Genomic DNA, 22,997 nt, shown 5'->3' on the forward strand with positions numbered 1-22,997 from the left:
CCAGTATGTGGAGAGAAGGGTTTAAAAGAGCTAGCTCTGTACTGTCTCTCCATTATGGTGGTCATTCTGATATGAAGAATGGTTTGTTGGTTTCCCCCACTTAATGCCAGGGGTTAGTGGGTTGACTGGTTGGTAATTCAGACACAAGAATTCAGAATTATGGAAATAGTTCGGAAGTAGCTATTGTCTCTCACTTACATAGTAACCAGTACTCATGCTTTTACATCAATATTTGTAAATCCCCCAAATTGAATTTCTAATATAAGCATGGGGCTGGACAATTAAGAATGTGCCCAGTGATTGGGGGTGATTTTATTATTCATATCACCATTGATTAGGAGAGATTTATCATGGAATCTTTAATATTTTCTTTTCTAAAAAGTCCCCAAATTTGTTGTAATCCTCTTCCTTTAGGCAGCTTCCAAACAAATGGCCTGTATGTTTAAGAATGGAATTCCAATAACCAAGTGATTATTTTGATTAAACAATAATTAGATAGATACTGGCAATTTGCAAAGTCCAATTTGCAAATTACCCCTTTGCCCATTTTATTAAATGACAGGGTGCAATTCCTAAAATGCACCTACTGACCAGGTGGTATTTCCTAAAAATGTGACCCAGCTAACAAAGAACCTTATTATTTTAATCATCAGACCAGCTTGCCAGTGCCTTCCTCCAGACACGCCCCCTTTCCTGGCCTTCAGACAACTATTCCTGAAAGGGAAGGGCTGTTTCAGCCACAGGATAATCACATTGCCTGCTGTGGTTTTGATCCAAGAACGTTCAGTGACTGAGCCCACCTTGAGAAAGTTCTGAAGGCTTGAGCTATTTCCATTCACCATCCTAACTGACCACTCTCTCCCCATGACAGGGTTGGCTAGTGAACTTTTTGTCTGAAGGATAAATGTTTTTTAGATTTGCTGAGCTGAGGTTGCCAGCAGGCAGCCAAGCATCTTTGTGTGTGGTTAGCTAGATAAGCTAGGTTAGACTGAAAGCATAGAACTGCAAAAATAGAAGTAAGGGGCCGGGGGGGGGGGTGTAAGGGGGGCGGGGGGAGACTTACGCTTGAATCTTCTTGGTTTACCAGCTGTATGACTTTGGGCAAGTGGCTGAGCTTTTAATTAGTTTTTAAATCTGTAATGAGGGGGAATCATAGTCCACATGGAGTGGCCTATGAGGGTTCTAAATGAACTGTAGTCTGGATGGTCAGCCTATTCTTAAATTTGGGGGTTCAAAATGAGACTGAATGAGAAGAGTCAGGGCATGTGAAGGCCCTGTGGCTACAAAGGGCTATAAAATGTAAGTTACTACTACTTGGGCAATGCATGAGATCTTTCTAGAAGCTTTCCTCCTATACACTCTAAGATTCCCTCCACATGAGGCCTCCTTCAGATCATGTGTAAATTAGGAGAAAGCACCCCGTTGGCAAGTAGACAGAGCTTTTTTTGCAAAGAAAGAGCCCCTTTCTCTTGGCAGATGCATCCTCTGCGGGGACTTGGTTTGGAAAGAGGTGCACGAGCTGTGTGTCAGCCCTCTCAAGCCCTCAGTTGCACACCTTTACTCAGGACCAAACTGCCCATCTATGTCTATTTCCCCTAGACCTTACATGTAGTCTCTTCAGAAACCCAATGAACTTTCCAGGAATTGGATTAGTCCTGGAGGTAACATTTACTGGGTAGAAAGATACAGTCTTCAAGTCTTATAGACCCATTTTCCATTTCTTGTTCTGCCATTTACTAGTTGTGTTAGAATTGAATGACTTCAAGGAAAGTCATCTTGGCCTTCTGGTGTGACTTTGGATGGGTGATTTAGCATCTCAGACTCTGTTTCCTTAACTGTGCAATGGAGAAAAACAACACGTTTGTCCCCACAGTTGGTGGTTACTATTAAAGGTGAAAGACACCATATATGAAAGGGTAGCATAGGGCTCAATTAATGTTCGTTCCCCTGAACGCTACTTCCTCTGCCACCTCCAAACCTGGCTCTTGGGTTGCTCCCAGGACAGAAAACTCCACTCTCCAGGACTAAATCATCAAATCACAGTTTCAATGAGATAATGATCATTCTGCTACCAAGATCCAATGAAAGCCTTGTTGACTGTAATTTTAAAACAGGGAGGGAAACACACTTTGATTTAAACCATAGGACTGTTTCTTATCCATATTTTCCCCAAACACATTAATACTATTAACATTAAGAGAGCAGATATAATGAGCCAAATCTCCTGGTTTTCTGGAAGAACAAAGACCCTTATACAAAACCGTCAGTTTTATATAATCCAAGTGATGGTCAATTTAAGAACAGGCTGACCAGCCAGACTACAATTAAGTTAATAGAAAAAGTTGTCTTCGGAAGATCAGTTCCCATATCGTGATTAATGAAAGCCTCTACTATAATTAACCAAATCCTCGTCACTTCCAGGCAGGCAGGAGGAGGGGAACAGTGGGGAACAGAGCATATGTTGGCAAAGTAAGAGAGCTACTCATTGTTTCAAGTGTCTGAAACTACCTGAATCCAGAGTGATTTCTGCAATGTATCTGGGTCCATCCTCACTTGAAAAGGCCGAAACTAAACTTTCAAGTTCACCTATGAAGCAGAAAACCTAGGGTTTCTTTCTAGCAGACCACTGTCTGATTTTATGTGAGAGTTGCATATTTATATTTGAAAACTCATTATACAGCTTGAGATAATAATTTTCAAAGTTCAAAATATAACCTTTGTCTATAAAAATCCTTTATGTACTCTTGGCCGGGAACATAAACCCATGCCTAGGTTGGTCTTTCCTTGGAAGATTCCTGTTGTTTAGTTGGAGGTCTATGCAATTATTCATCCGTATTTATATTATTATAAACAACTCATAATCGATGAAATGCCTAACATATTAACAAAAATTTAGTGTATCTAAGAGTTCAGATCCGAAGGATGTTAGCACCAGATTCCATCATATAGAGACATAAATTATTGCTGTTTGTGATAATGCTCTGCAGCTTTACTTCCTCCTTTCCCAGCATCCATTGCTGGTGGATGGGTAAAAGCTTGGTTTGAACAACTTGGAAGTCCACTTTGCCCTAATAAATCTTGGGACTCTGTTTATTCCCAGTGGAATAATTGGACAGATTGAAATGTTTGACCCCATTGATTTCAGTTTAGTTCTCTGATGATAGAATTTAGTCATGAACAGGTTGAGTGATAAATTGGATGGTTGGCAAGTGGCCAAAGTTTAGGTTTTGCTTATGTGTCGTTTTTTTCTATTTCCTTTTCTTTGCTCTCCCTTCCCCAGAGATCATAAAATTTCTAAAGCAGTAAAAGAGGGAAAAAATCAGATGCACTGAAACCCAAAAGGCACCGTCAGCCTACAAGTGACAGAAAGTAGGAGCTAAAGCCATGCTTAGGATTCAGTCGGCAACAGCAGTCAAAACTAGACACGGAAGTGTTGAAAGGTCAATAGTAGAGACAGAGCCTTGAACATGTAGGCAAATCCTAAACTCTGTTTATTGAAAATCATTCACTAAGAACATATAGTGGGCAAGTAGTACCTTAAGATATTTACTCACCTCAAGGATTTTAAAGCTAAGTGTGTATGGGGTGTGTGTGTGTGTGTGTTTGGAGAAGTGGGTGTAGAAATAAATGGGGTGTGAGAAAGTAGGGGTTGGTATTAAAGGTATTTTGATTCTTATATGAGGATATTGAACCAGAAATAGAGAAACATTTTTAGATAGATAGTTGGAATCAAGAATCTATTATTGAAATATTCCTGCATCATCATTCAATAAGTCTAAGATATACCAAGCACTCAGCTTGGCTCCCAATAGGGTTTTATTATTTTAGGCTCATAGTTAGAGCTGAAAGAGAATTCAATAAATTCTATTTAAAGGTTTTAATCATTTAAGATAATGGGGAAAACTTCAATGTGGCTTATTTTAAGCCATAAGAATCCAGCAGTATGTTTGCTAAAATGGCCTTTCAATTTACCCTTTAACCTATGTTTTCTGATCATATTGGCCATCCTTGATGAGTTACCTGATTATATATTAAATATATTGTGCAAAAAATAAAACTGTAAGAATTCAACTCCTAGTGTTTTAGATGAACTACTGATTTGTGCTTTTACATTGTGGTACACACACACACACACACACACACACACACACACACATACACACAAGCACATGTGGAAGGTCAGGGTAAGTGGACACTCTTTAGTGAAGAGGATGGCAGTGAGACTTAATTCTCTCTTTTCCCAAGTCCACATGTAACAGCAAAAGAAACTCTATTCTCCCTCTTTCCCTGAGGGAACTACACAAGTGAGTCCCAGTCCTTAGCCAGAGATGGTTCCCAGCATAGCCTTCAGGGAGGAAAATAACTGAATAGCTACCCTGGAAGCAAGAACACCTGGTCACCCAGACGTCAACAATGAGATGCAAGATTTCAAGAATTCAGGCAGTAATGATTGGTCAGTGGGCTGTCAGTTCTAAGCAGATTGGGTAATACATTCAATTAAAATAATCAGTGAGATGGAAAGGATTGGGGTAGTGGTTCTTGACCATGGGTACACATTAGGATCATCTGGGAGCCTTACAACAACACAGGTATTAGTAGACCCACCCCAGAGATTCTGATTTAATTGGTCTGAAGTACCTGAAAGGCTGGATTTTTTTAAATCTTCCCAGGCGATTCTATTGTTTAGCCAAGGTTGAGATGGGAGAATAGGCATATTGACACTGTGATGACTGAGTTACTCGGCAGTATATTTTAGAAGCTATAAAAATGTGCATGTCATTTGGTCTAGTTATGGAAAAACAACACAAAAAAAATAAACATGTATCTGTGTGTCTATGCATTGAAAAAAGAGATTTGGAGAATATATACTAACGGAGTAGCAGGCGTTTTCTTTGGGGGTAGAGTTATGAGTTATTTTCTTTTAATTTTTCTGTATTTTAAAAAATCATAGGTATCTGTCATGTTCTGAACCACGTATGAAAGGTGGAGAATACAAAAGACACAGTCTCGGGGAGTTCACACTCTAGTTGAAGTGACCCATCCAACATCCGTCAGCACTCCATGTCATTATGTAATGAAACTGAGTCCTGGGTAAAGCAAGTGTGGCTCACACTGTGCTTTTTGTCTTCTGTCTTCTGTGCTGGATTACTCACTACAGGAGGGCCAAGTCTTAGGATCACCTAACCTTGTGCCTTACATTTGTTAGACGTTAGTAGTCACTCAAATATTTGTGGAACAACTGGATGAATGAGCTCAGAGAGAAGAAAGATGACTATGAACTTCAATAGAGATGATGAGATCAGAGTCAAGCTTTGGATAAAATGAGCTGGATTTGTTCAAACAGCAGCTACTCCAGGTGAGAGGCCAGCTTGGATGAGAACTGTGGTGGAGGTGGGTGTGATGAGTTTGTAGACATGCTCGATGAAAAATGCCTTGTCTAGTGTAGTGACTAGTTTTTGCCAAGCCAAAGAAATTTAGCAGAGCAATAGCCAAAAGGTAGCCTAGCAAGAGAGAGGGAGAAAAAATAGGGTTTGGATTTTTAAAAATATATATACTTTTATTGATTTCAGAGAGGAAGGGAGAGAGAGATAGAAACATCAATGATGAGAGAATCATTGAACAGCTGCCTCCTGCACACTGGGGATGGAGCCTGCAACCCCCTCAGGGATTCGAACTGTGACCTCCTGGTTCATAGGTCAACACTCAACCACTGAGCCACGCAGGCCGGGTGAAAGAAGAGGTTTTTAATTATCCAATAAGTGAATAGAAGTCAGCATTTCCTGCAAATAGAAGAATCCACTCCCTCCCCTATTTGCATGACAGAGTTCTGAGGAATTAAATAGTCACAAAAGGAGTAAGGTTAAATGAGGAAGCTCATTCACAAATAGAAACTGGCTGGGAATTTTGAATTTCTGTTTGTTTCATGCACAAAGACTTGGCAAAAAAAAGAGTCAAATATCTCCACATGACCCATTCCCAAACTGAGTGAGGGAGAACACACTTTCTCAGTATCTGAGTGTCCAGTAGTGGACCCAGGAGGGCTCCTGATACCCAGTTCAGAAAGGTTTTGGTGAAACCCAAGCATTTCATAGTTCTCCTAAGTGGAGTGGAATGTGCTTTGAGGAATGAAGGAAATGCTTCACAGCGCCGTCTGGGAATGATTTCCACTCGAACACCATCCCACCTTCTCCGGCCCCCCACACTCCATCGCCATACTGAGCTGTGAGAACCCGGGCAGCCCCTGTGGTGTGCAGACTTCACAAAAACTCAAGGCGCTCAAGTAAGACGCATCCCGGGCGGTGGGAAAGCTAGGCTGCTGCTTTCAAAGCCATTCAGAAAACCTCACTGGGCAGCCAGTTCCGATATTTAGAAACCCTGGCTGCCATGCAGCCCACCCTTTCCCAGTTGTCCTAAAAACATTTCCTAGTCAGTCCTGAAATAGAACAGTTGATCCATAGCCTGACTTCTCAGAAATGAAAAGCTAGACTTTGGTTGTTTCTAAGTGCTTTAAAAAGTAAAGATGATAATTCTGAATGGAAACCAAGAATTGCAGGGACCAAATGTTAACCAACAAGAAGATGCTCCCCCGCCTCCAGCCACCACCATTGCCATGACCACCACACACCCCCTAATTCATGGGTAGTTGAAGAAAAACTCAAATCATCTGTAGTAGGAAGAGTGTCTGCTCTTCCTTCCCCAAGTGCCCAGGGAAAAGTCTTCGTGACTCCGAAGATGCCGGAGACTCAGAGTGGGTAAACCATCCTGACGTCTCTGTGAAGAATTGACCTGGCATGTGGACTGGGCCCGAGCCCCCAGCCATCCCTCATGAACTCCTGTCAATTTCACATCTGTTTCGGGGCTAGAATCCTTAGGTGTCACCCCAGGGAGCAGCGCTGGTATTTATCAGGCCCTCCTGCCTATGGGCTGGGCTCTTAGCTAAACAGTGGAGTGGATTCCTCTCGTTCTGGGAGCCCTGGGATTTCATGAAGTTTGGACCTGCAAGGGCTGCTGGGAGAGATGTGCTGATGCAGCAGTTTGGGGTGGCCCTCTGGAAGCCCTTCTAAAAAGCTGTCATGTGAGCACACGCTGGGTGGACCTGAAACCGCAAACGCCCCCACCCAACTTGCTTCTGTTTCTATTAAATCTTTGGGCAAAACATAGGAAAAGAAAAAAAAAAAACGTGGCAGAATACCATGGGGAAGAGCATATTACTCAGAGTTGCAACTCTGACCTTAAGCTCAATCGCTGCCACTTAAGGGGTAACCAGCTCGTCCTGGTTTGACTGGGACTGGCCCCATTTTGAAACTGAAAATTTCACATCCCAAGACCCCAATCAGCTCTAGGCAAATGGGGGTGTTTGGTCACCCTAGATTCTGTGTGCCTTGGGCAAGCGAAGCTTTTTATTACATTTTCACATCTACAAAATGGGGATAATAATCACATCTACCTCATTAGGTTCTTGTTAGGATTAAGTGAACAAAGTGCTTAGAACCATCTGATCCATGTTAAGAACCACGTGTGTTAGTTATTCATCCTACATAATAAAAGGCTAACATGCAAATTGTCCCTGGAGTTTCATCAGTGGGCAGGGCCGGCCAGCCAACTGCCTGCGGCCCCTCCCCCCAGCCAGCCAGCCTGGCCTGATAGGCCCCAATTGGGGCGGGCCAGCCAGACCCCACCCATGCACGAATTAGTGCACCGGGCCTCTAGTATTATCATAAGATACCTTGACAGTGATACACAGGGTTTAAATCAACAACAAAGTCCCAGACAGGTATGATCGACTTTCAGCTCCTTTGCTTTAGTGCAGTGTCATCTTGGACAAATTACTTAATGCCTCTGAGCATCATTTTTTTCCCCATCTGTAAAATGGGGGTAATCTGACCCAGCTGGGGCAGAGATTAACAGGATAAACCCCACTGCCATGCCTAGCGATAAAGACCAAGCACTGAACAAAGGACAGTCAGGTGGTTTCTCCTATGACTTCTGATTAACAGGAGAGAAGGTGTGCTCCTAGCCAGCCTGGGATGACAGGTAAACCTCTTTTCTCCTGATAAATCCTGCTTTGCCCCAATTGCTGTGTATTTATACTGAGTACTTGAACGTGAATGCCTGGACTGAAGGGCTCCCTCTAGAGGAGGAATAAGTAAATCCCCTAGAGGGGCCCACACACGCAGACAGGATCATTTTAAGCTTCTGCCACCTAGGAGGCTTGGGGCCACACCCATTCTGAGAGATAATCAGGTTATTTTCAGGGAGGAAGAATGGCAGGAAGATAGCAAGCCCAAGGGCATGTGAGGACCACTGCAGCTGCCTCCCGCCCACGGACCCACCAAGCAAGCAGCACTCACAATGGCCCTGTTGTCAGAGCAGATGCGAAGGCACAGGCAGCTGGAAGCTCACAGCTCATGCTTGTCAATTGCAGCCTGAAGATGCCGCCGCCACTTGATCAGAACAGGCCGCACTCGCCAGCCCATGCTGTATGCAGTCCACAGAGCAGCCACTAAATTGGCCATGAAAAAATATTTATCATAAAGAGAATACAGTTATAAGTAACCTGTTTTTAATTTTTTGTGCTTTTTCTCTGCCTCTCGCATTGCAGTCACCTCGGAATTATCAGGCACTAGGGTGCATTGCATCCTAAGGTTCATGCCTCAACTAAACGTCTATCTGCCTTAGGTTCAAATCCCAGCCCCTCCAATTACCAGCTGTGTGACCTTGGGAAAGTTACTTAGCCTCTCTGTGCCTTAATTTCTCATTAGCAAAATGGTGATAGGGGGTCTTCCTCACTGGGATGATGTGAGGACTGCATGGGTTAATATGGACGAAGCACATAGAATAGTGTCTGGTCCAGAGTAAGTGTACTGTGTTGGCTGTAATTGTAAGTTATTAATTAGTGTTGAGAAGGACAAAAGGATGTAGCTACAGATCGTCTTATAGGATTAAGTCTGTAAACTAATAGAAAAAATAGAAAAGGAGAGCTATTAACGTAAGGTAAAAGAATAGCCACTTCTTCCCTGCCTTCCCCCAGAATAAAAATGGACACTGGACAGATGGGCCAAACATTTCTCAATCCTGCACAGCACGGTGGATCTACTCCATGGGAACATGTCAGCATACTTGGTAAACTGAGTCAGGTGTGCTTATTTAGATTGGCATTGGACCATTTGTTTCCTGAGCTGATTCTACTTTAAGAGCATCCTGCACCTCTCTCTGCCCCGCCCAAGTCAAGAGACTGGGGTTCTGGCTGCCTACAGCTTGGCCTGCATTTTCATGTCGTTTTCCAGTTTGTTTTGAATTTTCTCTTTCTGGTATTCATTAACAAGTGAGGCAGGGGTGGTTGGAATTGCTGGGGACATCTTCCCCAGCGGTTTGGAAGCAGAAGATGGGAGCTAATGAGAGCAAGGAGTGTGTGGTTGGTGGTGATGTAAGAAGTCCTTGGATGCTCCAGGGTCAGGACCTTTAGGGTTCAAGTTCATACTCAAGAGCCTCAACTGACTCCCAGAGGGGGGGCTTGCCCAAGCTCTGACCTCTTTTACTTACTAACTGATGTTTACTTCACCCATGACTACACAAAAGTGCTAATGATTTTTTTTCACATATGGTTTCTGCTAGCTAAGTGAGTGGCCATGTAATATGACCCCAGGGAATAAGGGTTTAAACTTGGGGAGAAAAAGTAATCCAAATAAGGAATAATGACCTTACCTAATGTTCTTAGACCGAAGAGGTATTATTTAAGAAATTGCAGGTAAAGCAAGTGAAATATAGAAAATAATGATCCAATCAGAACTCAAAAAAGTTTCTGAAATGGGTCCTGTGCTCAGGACCAAGCTGTGAAAACCAGAGGAGTGGTATTAATAGATGTTGTGTTGCTGTCACTTGCGTCTTTTCCAAGTAACATGATCAAGACTTAATTAGCAAGGCTGGGTCCTGCTCGAGGGTGGGCTCAGAGAGCTCCAATGGGACTGTTTTGGAAGAGGATGACTGATGCATTTATTTTTATCTTATACACAATAAAGAATTCTAGTGCTTTGCATTAAAAGGGTCATAAAATATTAGTGATGCATTTAAAAGACACACCCTATATTCTTTCAAAAGAAGAATCAAGGATGCCTGCAATGATTAAAACCTATCTGGGCCGGCACAAGTAAAAGTATAAACAGAAAACATCCAATAAAAGGGCAAGAAAAACATAGAGGCTCCCAGAATCTCTCAGGCTGCTCTGATACACACGGCTGACTCCGACCATGAGTGCTGTTTGCACAGTGTTGTGAAGCAGACAAGCATGAACATTTACTCTTACGGAAGCTATATGCTTTGGGGTGGGGGGTGCAGGCAGAGACAGTTATTTAAAAGAAAAGCAAATAAACATACAAAATAACTTCCAAACATTTAAGTGCTAAGGAAGTGACAGTGGTGACTGGTAGGCTGGGAGTGGTGGTCCGCTTTAGACTGATGGTCATGGAATCTATGTTAGGAGGTGACTTTGAGCCTTCCATTGTCAACTTCATCCTTCCTGCTCCTGCTGACCCTCTTCTGTGTTGGCATCAGACTTCTCAATGCCTGCCACGACCTGCACGGCTAGGGTTCAGGATCTGAAGGAGGGGCTGATGCACGAATGAAAATGCTATACAAGAAATATGAATTTAGAAGGCATTGGGGACCAGGTGGAGCCTCTTTCTTGAAGAGACACGCCGACTTCTGGCCTGGTCCGCTATTTATTTATTTGAATACACATTTTCCCTTTAGCAATACATACAGGCAGACCAAAGGTAAGGTTTGGTAAATAGTATAAAGATTATCAGGTTAGGAAATTGCCTTGAGCCATTGAGCCCCCAGCAGGGCAATATTATGCTGATTTTCAGCCCTTCTGAATATCAAAGTCCATTGGCCTTCCAATCTTTTCTTTTTGCATTAATATGCAAACTGCTGTTTGCTTTAGCCTCCTGCAAATGCCCACTTGTCTCTGGCCCCCAAGACCATGGCTTAGCCCTACTGAACCCCAGACGTGGGTAATGGACTAGAAGTCAGGTGTCTTGGGTTTTTTTTTATCCCAGCACCTTCTGCTCAACCCTTTCCCCCTCCTTCCCCCCCAAACCCCCCCCCCCCCCCAGCATTTCTCTTCCTCTTTGGTCTCATTTAAGCTCTGTTCTTTACCTGTCAGTGTCACTTGGGACAAAGTCTGCACTGAACCCAATATTTCTGGCAACTACCATGCACTTGCATCCTTGGGGCCTTTGAATGTGGCCTTCACAACTAGTCTGATAGGCCAGTGTCACTCATTTTCCTAGCTTTAGCTCAGATTTCACCTCTTCGGGAAGCCTTTCCTGATTAGTCCAGGCAGAGTAATGAGGGGCCCCTTCCTCGAGCTCTCCCAACACTTGGCTCATACCTCTAACTCTCTCTGATAACGTGGCTTGGTTGTTTTACTGTTTTCGCGTTAGTCTCCTCAAGTGCAAACACTGTGTAGTATTTTTCTTTGAACTCACAGTGTCTAACATTATGCCTGATATATAATAACTATGCTAGTCACTGCTTATTGAGTTACTACTATATTTCAGATAGTTAGGCACTTTGCATGACTCTTTAAACCCCAGTAAATAAACATTATTTGCCCATCTTACATGTGGGAAATGAGGGTTAGAGGATTTAAGGAAGTTGTTCAGAGTCACAGAGCTCAAGGTAGCAGACCTAGGATTCACCCAAGGTGTTTTAAACTTGAAAGTCTGTGCCTTTTCTACTTTGCTGCTTCCTCTTTCTCAGGAGGTCCCCCCTTAAGTGTTTATTGATGGGAAATGTATTTCAAATCACTCTTTAAAAACTCTGCTGGATCAGCATAAAATAACAAAAGAATGTATATGGTAATCATTACTCTTAGTCTTAGCATGTGCATAATTTTTTTAAAAACACAGATCAAATAAAATCCTATTAAGTTATTAGGGGAGTATGTGACAAACAAAAGAGAAATTGAAAAAAGTCTTCCTTTCCCTCATCTTGAGTTGGGGTGTAGGGCAATGAAAAGGAAAATTCTGAGCTTGCTGAGGGAGAAGCCACACAATAAGCCACAACAATTACATGGTATCAGCAATGTTGGTGAATCCATCAATTCCCAGTTTGTGAATTTGAACAAACAGAACACCAAGGAGGCAGCTTCTGGTTCGTTGAACTTAACACCTGTTGGCTGAGTGCCTGCCCTAGGGGATCTGTGATATGCATACCCTGTGATTGGCACCCACTTGCAAAGCTTTGTCCCTTCCCTCCAGTCCTTTATACCCTGTGGAGCAAGACAGCTACCCAGTCAGCTGAGGCAGAGCCAATGTGCCTTGACCATTGGCCAGGAGTGACGTGGGAACCCATGAGCTAGCTCTTTTCCAGGCACCAATGTGAGAAAGCCATCTTGATAAAGGTTTACACTTTGGATCTATTGCCTTAATTATGGAACTAGACCAGGAGGGCATCTGGAGAAAGAGTATTCTAGACCATAGCAGAATGCAGAGCCCTGGAATCGGGCACATGCTAGGCCAGTGTGAAGACCAGCAGGAGCTGAATGATGAGGGGTGGAGATGAGAGCAGAAGTAACGGGACAGAAAGTACAGGCCCTTGTAAGGATCGTATGGTTTAGTAAGATGGTGGCCTATTGTAAAAGGGTTCTTTGGCTGCTCTGTTGAGAATAGATGGGAAAGGAGAGTGAATGTAGGAACAGGAAAACCTCTCAGGAGGCTGTTGCAGTAATCTGGGCATTGATGATGGTGGCTTGGGCCAGGGTGGTGGCAGTGGGAGTGATGAGAAGTAGTTGGATCCTGGAGAGAGCTTGCTGGATTATATTTGGGGTGTTGAGAGAAGAAAAGGAAGCAGGGATAACTCTGAGGTTTTGGGCCTGCATGACAGGACAGATATAAGGTGCTATTTAATAAAATGGGGAAGATGCGGGATGAGCTGGTTTGGCAGGGAAAGTTAGGGTGTCTGGATGCATGAAACTCCAGGTGCCTGTGAGACAGGTAAATGAAGACATGGGGTGAGCAGTTTGATATCTGAGCCTGGAGTGCAGGGGAGGCTCTGGGCCGGAGGCCAGGCCATGGTGGGGAGAAAGCATGGAACCCCCCAGCTTGGATTCCAACCCCAGCTGCCCTCTGGGAACCTGGACCAGGCTTTCTTCTCTTCTAGCTTTCATATCCTCATCTGTGAAGTGGAGGTGGTTTGACTAATAGCACAGGCTGGTTAGGAGGGTAAAAAAGACCACATAAGTACAGCATAACGCACAGCACATAGTAGATCAATAGGCATTAGCTGTCCTCTTCCCAAACCCTTCTGGATTGCCAGACTATAGTGATGTAGACATGTGTTGCATGCCTGTAGTAAGGTCATGATCAACACAGTTCAAGAAAGTCCTGGAATATCAGTAAAAAGAAGGTGTTGGAGTGGTCAGGATGGGTTGGATGGGGAATGGGGAGGAAGACTGGAGCAGGGAGATAGGCTAGGTAGGACATATTGCAAAGCCATGGAGGCGTGGTGTCAGGAGGGCAGGGTGGTGGCCCTGGAGCTGGAGTTGAGAGCTGAGCATGCATGGCCAAGGCCCACCTGAGACTCTGGGGTCGCTAGCATGGTGACAAAGACTTTCTGTGAGTTGGAGCACAGTAGTTCCTGAGGCTTCCAGGGTCCTGTCTCCCAGCTGCCTTGCTCCAGAACACAAAGGAGAGAGAGCCTGTTGCTCTCTTACAGCGACCATCTCCTCTCTTGCATCCATCTCTCAGCCTGGCCCCTGGGTACCTCCTTTGAGCAAAGTCTGAGTTCTGTTCAGCAGAACAGCTGAAGCTATCGGCAGGGAAACTTGCTTTCTCCAGATCCCTAATTTTGGTTCTCTGCCTGACAGCGAATACCCCCATTAGGGTTGGATGTCTCCCTCTCCCATTATATAATAGCTTTGGGCAAGCGATGAGCTCTCCCAGGAGTGAAAGAGAAACAGTTGAGAATTCAATCTTAGTCTGACTTGGATCAGAAATGGGGCTGGGACAAATAATGAAAGAGAACCCCCTTTCGGGCCATTTCCCCTGTGCATGCATGCACACACAAGTGGGGAGGGAGGGTGCTGGGTGAGGGGGAGAGTGAGACAATGCTAGTGTTGCTTCCTGGAGGACTGAAAAGAGAGAAATCAGCCTGACTCACCCACATTGGCAGTTTTATTTTATTCCCAGAAGTTGCAATTTGTCATCCCTTGAGATAGATCTGGCCTACAGATGTGTTTTGTTTGGCCAACATGATGTTCTTAAAAATTTTGAACTTGTTGCCAACTTTTAAAATCAAGAGATTTCATGTTAAAAACTGGGGATTTAAGCTTCCAAATGGCTTGCTTCAGCAACACTGAGCTGATCTTTTTTAAAAATTTTTAATTTTTTAATTTTTTTGCATAAATCATTTACCTTTTTCACCCAGCTCCTCAACCCCCATCCCCTCTGTCAGTTGTCAGTCTATTCTCTATAAGTCTGTTTCTATTTTAGTTGTTAGTTTTTATTTTCATTAAATTCCACATATAAGTGAAATCATATGGTACTTGTCTTTCTCAGACTGGCTTATTTCACTTAGCATAATGCTCTTCAGGTCCATCCATGCTGTCGCAAAGGGTAACATTTCCTTCTTTTTGACAGTCAAGTAGTATTCCAGTGTGTAAATATACCACAGCTTTTTTATTCACTCCTCTATTGATGGGCACTTGGGCTGCTTCCAAATCTTGGCTATTGTAAATAACGCTACAATGAACATAGGGGTACATATATTCTTTCAAATTAGTGTTTTGGGTTTCTTTGGATATATCCCCAGAAGTAGAATTGCTGGGTCATGAGGCAGTTCCATTTGTCAATTTTTCGAGGTAACGCCATACTGCTTTCCACAGTGGCTGTACCAATCTGCAGTGTACTAGGGTTACCTTTTCTCCACATCTCACCAATCATTAACTGATTTATTGATGATAGCCATTCTGACAGGTGTGAGGTGCTATCTCATTGTGGTTTTAATTTTCATCTCTCTGATGATTAGTGACATTAACCATCTTTTCATATGTGGTTAGCCATCTGAATGTCCCCTTTGGAGAAGTGTCTATTCAGATCCTTTGCCTATTTTTTAACTAGGTTGTTTTCTTGGTGTTGAATTGTATAAGTTCTTTATAAATTTTAGATTTTAACCCATTATCAGATGTATCATTGGCAAATATGTTCTCCCATTCAGTGGTTTATCTTTTCATTTTGTTGATGGTTTCCTTTGCTATGCAAAAACTCTTTAGATTGATGTAGTCCCATTTGTTTATTTTTTCTTTTATATCCCTTGCCCAAGGAGATATATCAGAAAAAAATATTGCTACAAGAAATGTCTGAGATTTTGCTGCCTATGTTTTCTTCTAAGTATTTTTATGGTTTCCAGCCTAACATTTAAGTCTTTAATCCACTTTGAGTTTGTTTTGGTGTATGGTGTAAGAAGATGGTCTACTTTTCTTTTTTTCTTTTTTTTTTTTTTTTTGTATGTATCTGTCCAATTTTCCCAACACCATTTACTGAATAGTCTGTCTTTACCCCCATTGTATGTTCTTGCCGCCTTTGTCAAATATTAATTGACCATAAAGGCATGGGTTTATTTCTGGGCTCTCTATCCTATTCCATTCATCTATATGTCTGTTTTTATGCCAATACGATGCTATTTGATTACTATGGCCTTGTAATATAGTTCAATATCACATCGTGTGATTCCTCCAACTTTGTTCTTCTTTCTCAAGATTGTTGTGGCTATTCAGGGTCTTTTGTGGTTCTACATAAATTTGGGGGATATTTGCTTTAGTTTTGTGAATTATGCCATTGATCTCTTGATAGCAATTGCATTGAATCTAAAGATTACTTTGGGTAGTATAGACATTTTAATGATGTTAATTCTTCCTACCCAAGAACACAGTATATGCTTCTACTTATTTTATCTTCTTCAATTTCTTTCTTCAGTGTCTTTATAATCTTCTGTGTACAGGTCTTTTATATCTTTGGTTAAGTTTATTCCTAGGTATTTTATTATTTTTGATGCAATTGTAAATGGGGTTGTTTGCTTAGTTTCCTTTTCTGATAGTCAATTATTGGTATATAGAAATGCACTAATTTCTGGATATTTACTTTATATCCAGCTACTTTGCTGAATGCATTTATCAGTTCTAGTCAGAGTTTTCATGTTATCTGCAAATAATGACAGTTTTATTTCTTCATTTTTAATTTGGATGTCTTTTATTTCTTCTCTTGTCTCACTGTTTTGGCTAGGACTTCAGAACTATGTTGAGTGGTGGAAGCAGACATCCCTGTCTTGTTCCCAATCTTAAGGGAAACGCTTGTGGTTTATGCTCACTGAGTATGATGTTGGCTGTAGGTTTGCATATATGGCCTTTATTACATTGAGTTATGTTCCCTCTATTCCCACTTTGCTGAGATTTTTTAATCATAAATGGGTGTTGGATTTTATCATGGGTTTATTTTTGGGCTCTCTATCCTATTCCATTTCTGCATTTATTGATATGATCATGTGACTTTTATTTTGTTTATGTGTGTATCACGATCTTTTTTTAAAATGGAAGTATAATTGACATATAGCATATTAGTTTCAGATGTACAACATAATGATTCCTTATGTATATATATATTGAAAATGATCACAATAAGTCTAGTTAACATCATCATCATACATAATTATAAAATTTAGCAATGAGAACTTTTAAGATTCACTCTCTTAGCAACTTTTAAAAATGCAATACAGCATTATCAACTATAGTCACCATTTTTGTACATTATATGTCCATGACTTATTTATTTTATAAATGGAAGTTTGTGCCATTTGACCCCTTCACCCATTTCACCAATACCCCTTCCCCACCACTGGTAACCACCAATCTGTTCTGTTTCTATGAGCTTGGTTTTTATTTGTTTATTTTTTAAGATTTTACATATGAGGTTATATGGTATTTGCCTTTCTCTGTCTGGCTTATTTCACTTAGTATAATGCCCTCAAGGTCCATCCATATTGTCACAAATGGCAAAATTTCATTACGTTTTTATATTGAATAATAATCCATTGTGTGTGTGATTTATCCTATATAATAAAATGGTAATATGCAAATAGACCGAATGGTAGAACAACCAATCAAAGCGTAATATGCTAATGATATGCTAAGGCTGCTTAACTGCTCACTATGACGTGCACTGACCATCAGGGGGCAGATGCTCCAACCGGTAGGTTAGCTTGCTGCTGGGGTCTGGCCGATCAGGACTGACAAGATGGGCTAGACATGCCCTGGAGCCTTCCAGCGGTCCTTCCCTGGCCCAATCGTACACCAGTGGGGTCCCTCAGCCTGTCCTGGCCCTCTCACAATCTGGGACCCCTCGGTGGGATGTCAGAGAGCCAGTTTCAGCCCGATCCCACAGGCCACTCCCCTTGGGAGGGCACCAGATGCAGGGCTGGTGAGCACTGCTGTGGCAGCATGAGCCTCTCCCGATCGGGACTGATTGGGCGCAAGCCCGCGGCAGGCACAGTGGGGCCAGGATGAACAGGAGCAGCAGGTAGGAGCTGTATGCGGCGTTGGACTGCGGGTTTCAGCCCGATCCCTGCAGGCCACCCAGGAGGACCCTACCCATGCACAAATTCATGCACCGGGCCTCTAGTATATATATATATATATATATATATATATATATATATATATATATATACACACACACACACACACACACACACACACATATATGTCACCTTTCCTTTATCCATTCATCTATTGATGGACACTTAGATTGCTTCCATATTTTAGCTACTATAGAAGTGCTACAACGGGAGTGTAGATATCTTTCAAATTCGAGTTTTCTATGTCCTTGGATAAATACCCAAAAGTGGAATTGCTGGATCCTATGGTAGTTCTCTTTTTAATTTTTTGAGGAACCTCCATACTGTTTTTCATAATGGCTTCACCATTTTACTTTCCTACCAATAGTGTACAAGGGTTCCCTTTTCTGTACTCTTTTTCTGACATAATTATTAGTGTATAGAAATGCAACATATTTTTGTATATTGACTTGGTATCCTCCAACTTTATTGAATTTGTTAGTTCTACCAGTTTTTTTGGTGGAGTATTTAGGGTTTTCTATGTATAATATCATGTCACCTACAAAACATGACAGTTTTACTTCTTTCTAATTTAGATGTACCATTTTATTTTATTTTATTTTATTTTATTTTATTTTATTTTATTTTATTTTATTTTATTTTATTTTATTTTATTTTTATGTAATTGCTCTTGAGCTGGTCTTCTTGAGGCAATGCTCAGCAAAGTCTGTAGCTGTATAGGCTGCTGCACTTTTGAAACACTGCTCACCATGGTCCTCCCCTCCCAACCCGACCTCCCTCATTTCCTCACCTGACTAGCATATGAGTTTGCAAGCCTTGCTTCAAGTAGGACCAGACCGGGCAATTAATGAACTCAACATGAAGAGCAGCCCCAATGTTTACCTAATTCAGAAGTGAACCAAGAGAGAAAGAATGTAAGGAAAGTTAGATCAAAGGAAGGTTGTAGAGTTACCCAGACTGTTGTGATGAGAGTATTGAGACTCGTTTTCTTGTGGACAGCTTTTATTCTTCTGTCATAGTGGATAGCTCACCCTCAGAAGCTAGCCCTCCCCTGCAAGTCAGCTTGTGTTGCCCGGTGTGCTGCACTCAGCGGAGGAGCCCCATCAGAGCCTCTGTGAATTATGCCTGGGTCCATCCTGCTTCATGTCAACTGCTGTTAATAGCGAAACCATGGGCTCAGGAATTTTTACAAGAAGGGTATTCATTTTCTCTTCTTGCTCCCCACCCTTGCAAAAAGGACAATATTCCACGGTGCACCAGCATCAGCATTCTTATATTAAGACTAACTTGCATCTAGCTCACTTTGATATAGGAGCTCAAGATCCCAACTCCATTATTAACAACATCAAAAAATAAATAAATGAGTTTCAGAGTTGCTGTGCTGAACAGAGAGCATATCAGAAGTGCATGGTTTGTTTGAAAAATGGTTTTCCATGTTCCTTATGTTCATCCTTCAAGTTCATGGCCATCGCCCATCACCACCTGAGAGTACTTAGTGCTCAGGATAACTTAAAAGGAGAATAAATCCTGCTTGCTTTGAACACAACCCAGGGTTCACCGTCTGTTCCTGTACTGGCCAATGCTAATCATCTCTTCCTCTAGTCCTCCCCTCTTTTGTGCTTGTAAATCAAGCGGCCCCAGTATTAGTCAACACAAAAGAGATAATTACTAAGTACAAGCTGCTACCTTCAGAGATCACTCTGTGCCTCGGATTCAAGCTAAGCCAAGAAACTGGAGTAGGCAACACTGCACAAGTATGAGTTGCTTTAGCAGAACCATTTTACGAAGGCTTATGAGCCAGAAAGGTAAATTAAGTCTAGATTCTGTACCTCTCCGGCCATCATTAAGGACAGCCGTGATATGAGGCCATGGGGAAGGCTTACTTACCCATGTTATGAGGCTTTCCTTTCCTGGACTCAAATGTGTCTTTGGAACTCCAAGGGTGTGAAACAGCAATGGTTTCTTAATGCTCTGGCCTTGGAATACTTTTAAAATCTTTAACCTCCTCACAAATGAGGCAGCAGAATAGGATGCCACCGTTTTTCCACTGGGATGTGCTATGCCTACCCTCCCACCCACCCCCCACCCCCACCCCCACCCCCGAAAGCCATGGCTTGTCCCTTTGCCAGCCATTTGTCCAATAGGAAAATTCATTTCCTGCTCTGGCAGGGCACATGGCTAAGGGCAAGGGCATTGCTGCCTAAGAAAAGAGACTCTTCCCAGTCCAACTAAATAGTCTAGGAACTTCCTTCCCATGCATTGCTAACCAAACACTGCTGGCTTGCATGGAAGTGTTCCACTCGTGTATTTATGATTTTGGAGTTGCTCAAATGCACGCTGCCTTTTATTTTTTCCATCACACAGTGTTTCTTCCAATTTTTTAGTTTCCCATATCAGCCGCTTTGCTATTTTTAAGCAGAACAATTGCAAGCCAGAGTAGCTCATCAGAAGAGTAAAACCTCATCAATTCAAACAGGGACCTTGAACGCTTTCAGTGGGGAAAGACAAGCATTAGAAGCTGGAGGCCTGTTTCTTCTTCGATAAGATAAGGGTGTAGGGTTATATAATCAAAGTCCCTTTCTACCAATAGCAAAACCACATTCATCCGATCTAAGATGCCACTGATTATAAGAAACATTATATTTCATGTATCAACAAGAAAAGAAAATGTAAAAATCTGCCACTGGTTGAATTATCTCAAAACACCTTCAAAGATATCCCTGTGATATGTGGATTGGTCACATCAGACACTTGGGGCTTTGAAATCCACGGAGATGAATTGGTGACTTCTCCTGCCCTCTAGTTGTGTTGTTTGGCATAAAAATAGGCCAATCCTTTTGCATGATCTCAGTAACAAAATGTAACACCACTTTTCATCTCCTTGGGGGGTATCTTTCTAAGCAAATAAAGCATTTGCTTGTCTCCTGGCAAGAAAATGTGGAATTTCTGTCCTCCTTCTAACAAGGAATATTTGCTTTGCCGATACCAAATGTACATACCACTGCTGTTTTTGAGACTTTCTAAATATACAGTAGCTTTTCATTTCAATCCTGAATCATAATGTAACTTCTTCTAAGACATTTAATGGCAATTAAACTCAATGTTGTGGTACCGAGAGTGGATGTGACTCAGTAGGGGTGACAAGAGGGACAGCTGTGCCATGGTTACCATGCTGGGGCAGTGGCATCTGCATCATGGCTTCAGCTTGCAACAGAAGCTGTATGAGCCATCAGCCCCCATGCATCCTCAGAGATGTGAGAGTGTGAAAAAAGGAGCATCTTAGAATGGATAGATTGTGCAAGCAGCTACAATCTATTGAAAACCATCTATCTATCTGGTCAGGTACTAAACTCTCAACAAGACTTAATGTCAGCCAGACCTCACAGCAACCCAAGGTGTATGTGCAGATTAGAAAGTTTAACAAGGTTAACAAAATTGCCCCAGATCACACAGCTTGGTAAACTTGAAAGCAAGAATTCTGACTGGGACAATAGGCCCTGCTCTTCACCCGCTCTGTGGTTCTATGGGCCCTATCAATCCTGTCTGCATGTTGACTGTAGACTGCCATTTGGTTCTGTTTACTTTCAAGCATCTTACATGAAGCATCACTCCAAGTAGGCTCTCCACTGGGTTATTTAAAATAGCTCGTCGCTTCTTGTTCTTGGGGCTAAGATTAAGTGTGTAAAATGGCTCAGCCATATAAGGTTTTGTGTAATGAGTTGATTTTTAAAAAAAAATACTAATTAGCACGTCCATTATATGCAAATGGCCACTTCTTAAAAGGGCTCACCGATATAATCTCTGCCCTCACAACAACTGTAGAAGCTGGTGTGGCTGTCTGTGGCTACTTCCTCACCACTGTGCAATGAGGTAGTTCAATCATCACCATTTTCTGACCAAAACCCTACCTGAGAGCTGAAACGACTTGCCCAGTGGCACACAGAAGTACATTCATAGCAAAATATGGACCTAGATCTACTCAAACCCTGGTCCCCTAGCCCGTGGGCCTGCTGTTTAACATGGATGGTAAATGGGTATAGACAATTACGTTTTGTGTCCTTTTTTTTTTTAAGATTGTGGATGTTGTTTTACTCTCCCAATGTTAGAAGACATGACAATGAATGAAATGTTGCAGTGCGTGGGAGCATCACTGAGACTAGCCCAGATGTAGAGAAGGGAAGCTCGCAAGCCCGCCTCTCAAGAATAGCAATGCCGAGTGAATTCCTGTGGCCTTGTGGTGGGGGCGACTCTGTTTCCACGGGCAGTTAAATATGGACTCTGGGAGGAACTTGGTATTTATGTTCAGAGCTCTGGGAGCTAAACCCAAAAGACAGGACTGAGAATGTGACTAAGCACTTTGGTGGCCAAAATAAACATCAGCAAGAAGGAATTACCATCCAGATAGCTGACGATCACCAGCCTCAAGCCCTAGTCACGAAGACACCTTGACAACTTTCATGCATGTGCATTCCAGAGATTGCTTTAGGAGAATGCAAGGAGCATCTTTCAAAATTTATCTCAAATTATCAGTTCATTTTGTTGACAAGGGTATGCTGAGTACGGATGTATGAAAAGGGAGGTAGATCTAGGGGTGAACAATCAAGCTTGGAGCGTAGCAAGCGGGCCTCTCTCCAGTAGAGGCTGGTGGGGAAGGAGCAAAGCTGGAGCCACTTCTCCTGGTTTTCTTGCAGCTGTAAAGGCGCCTCCCACTATGGCCTGACCAAGGACAGGAAGAGGCGCTCCCAGGATGGCTGTGCGGACGGCTGTGTGAGCCTCGCGGCCACGACACTCCTCCCGGACGTTTCTGCAGCTGCCACCATCGCCTTAATGACAGACGAGCCTGGCCTGGACAACCCTGCCTACGTGTCCGCGGCAGAGGACGGGCAGCCAGCCGACAGCCCATCGGACTCTGGCCGGAGCAACCGAACGAGGGGTGAGTCAAATGGGTGGTTGTCCGGGAATGGGTTCTTTGCCTTGGGGTGGCCCTCCGTGGAATAGTCACTCTGGAAAGTTCTCGAATTTTTTTTTTTTTTAAAGAGAAGTCATTCTGGTAGCAATGCAATGTCCAATTCTCCAAAGTGAAATAGAACCACGAGTCCCTCAGATCATTAAAAATGTGTGTAATCTGAGTTGGTGAAAGGGGTTGAAGCCAGGCCTAATGATTCATCACGCCCGCCATGTCAGTTCCTTCCCATCCATGCTGCTCAAGAAAGGTGCTGGTCTGTTCAGTCCGGTCCAGGAAAAAAAAAGAAGAGCAGATTTTAAACAAGCCGTGCAATTTCCTTTTAGAAAAATTTAGAAAACATTCCTAAGTGAATTCTATCGCCCTGCCACCTAGCAGCGATCAGTGTGCATGTTTTCCTGCG

At 42.6% G+C, this 22,997-nt stretch overlaps 1 protein-coding gene across 3 annotated transcripts in view; it reads left to right on the top strand.

Moving 5' to 3' along the window:
• The window catches only part of LNX1 (ligand of numb-protein X 1), a 107,914-nt gene that overhangs the window by 52,237 nt on the left and 32,680 nt on the right, over nt 1-22,997 (top strand). For all 3 annotated transcript variants that reach the window (XM_079771528.1, XM_079771529.1, XM_079771530.1), the window contains one exon: nt 22,323-22,564. In XM_079771528.1, coding sequence (XP_079627654.1) covers nt 22,323-22,564 — 242 coding nt within the window. The remainder of the gene's footprint in view (nt 1-22,322; nt 22,565-22,997) is intronic.

This window comes from Cnephaeus nilssonii (assembly GCF_951640355.1).
Source record: "Cnephaeus nilssonii genome assembly, chromosome: 1".
NCBI classification, from domain to species: domain Eukaryota; kingdom Metazoa; phylum Chordata; class Mammalia; order Chiroptera; family Vespertilionidae; genus Cnephaeus; species Cnephaeus nilssonii.